General features: G+C 46.6%; 1 protein-coding gene across 1 annotated transcript in view; it reads right to left on the reverse strand.

Moving 5' to 3' along the window:
* The window catches only part of DGKE (diacylglycerol kinase, epsilon 64kDa), a 32,763-nt gene that overhangs the window by 25,365 nt on the left and 5,918 nt on the right, over nucleotides 1-1,480 (reverse strand). Inside the window, exon 2 of the mRNA XM_008580861.1 lies at nucleotides 1,143-1,477. Within this exon, the coding sequence (XP_008579083.1) occupies nucleotides 1,143-1,477 (335 nt within the window). The remainder of the gene's footprint in view (nucleotides 1-1,142; nucleotides 1,478-1,480) is intronic.

Here is a 1,480-nt window from a genome sequence, read left to right on the forward strand (position 1 = left end):
TAACTTGGTTCTCACTGATGCAAGAAGCACAACTGTATTTTAAAGATGACACATGGGCACTCTGAGTGCAGTGGTGTTTACAACTGATTGATCACAAACAGTTACAGACTTCTTTTTTCCTTCTCTGGGCTCATGCTAATTAAAAGAAAAAAAAAAAGGATTTTCTGCAAAAACTAAAAAAAGTAGCTTCTTATCTAGTGCCAGCTTTCTAGTTCAGTTCTTAAACATGATTATGAGCCTTTCCACCTTTCAGAAATAAAACCCATTACAATGAAGAGGTCCAGAATGAAGGCTCAGATAAGGACAGGTGTTAGTATTCCTAATCCTATCATGGGGGGTAGAAATCCTGGAAGCCAGTCCTATTTTACCACTGAGTAGGCCTAAGGGGCTTTAAATTTTTCCACTATGAAATGAGTTAGAATAGATGGTCTGCAAAGCAGCATCTCTTCCTACCAATCTCTAACATGAGCAAAGAACATCTTCACCTATTTTCAGACAATATTTAAGTTGTCCAGTGCCTATGTAAAAGCCACTAAAATACTCTTGGCTTAATCAAGGTCACTTATCTAAGATGCTACACATCCTGAAAGACCACCTGTCAAAATGAATATTCCTTTCTGTGTTATTTTTGAGTATATTTGATTATGGCACCAAGAGCTAATAGGCAAAAGATATTTAAAGTGCTGCCGTGCAATGACACTTCTTTTCATTGTACATTCATAGTACCAAACAGAGAATGAATCGGTTTTGTGGCTAAAGGGAAAGGTTAATTTGCCCATACTTCATCCTTCCATACGTAAAATGGGGGAGACAAACAATATTAACGAAAGCTGAAATATTTAACATACGGTGACCATGAAGTAGGCAGCCCTTACAGACCTCCGGATTAAAGTTAAGAGCCAAGTTTTATCACCCAAAGGGCAGGTTGGCTAAGAAGCAGAGGCTAGACGCATCACGTCAGCGAACGACTACTGCAAAGCTGCCGCGCTTGCACGCTACCAGGGATGTTTATTAGCTTGCTTTCTCCACGAGAGCAGTTCAGGCCATTTGCAGAGATGAAAGCAGGCCTCTACACCCACTGTGTGAAATCCCGACTCCCACTGCGCATTCTGGGACAGCGAGTACCCACCGAGGCCGCGTACCTGTAATCGCACAGCTTGGGCTGACTGCCGCACTGCTGCTTGCAAACCACGCAGTAACTGCACAGGGGCACGTTGCCACGGATCCAGTGGTGGGGCATGGTGTCCGGGGCTCTGCCCTCATTCTTGAGCATGATCTCCTTGCACTGGAAGCGCTTGTCGGCCTTCTTGAGGCAGCCCTCGTCCACGCGGAGCCCGCAGCAGTCGCAGAAGGCGCCCTGCAGGATGTGCTGCGCGCACACGCAGCAGTAGGTGGGCTGGCTGAACAGGTCCGTGTCGCGCCACCCGTGCTTGCTCTTGCGGAAGATGTCCCTGCGGAGCAGCTGCCGGCGCGACCGCTG

The sequence above is a fragment of the Galeopterus variegatus genome, unplaced genomic scaffold (assembly GCF_000696425.1).
Source record: "Galeopterus variegatus unplaced genomic scaffold, G_variegatus-3.0.2 Scaffold2179, whole genome shotgun sequence".
In the NCBI taxonomy this organism is placed as follows: domain Eukaryota; kingdom Metazoa; phylum Chordata; class Mammalia; order Dermoptera; family Cynocephalidae; genus Galeopterus; species Galeopterus variegatus.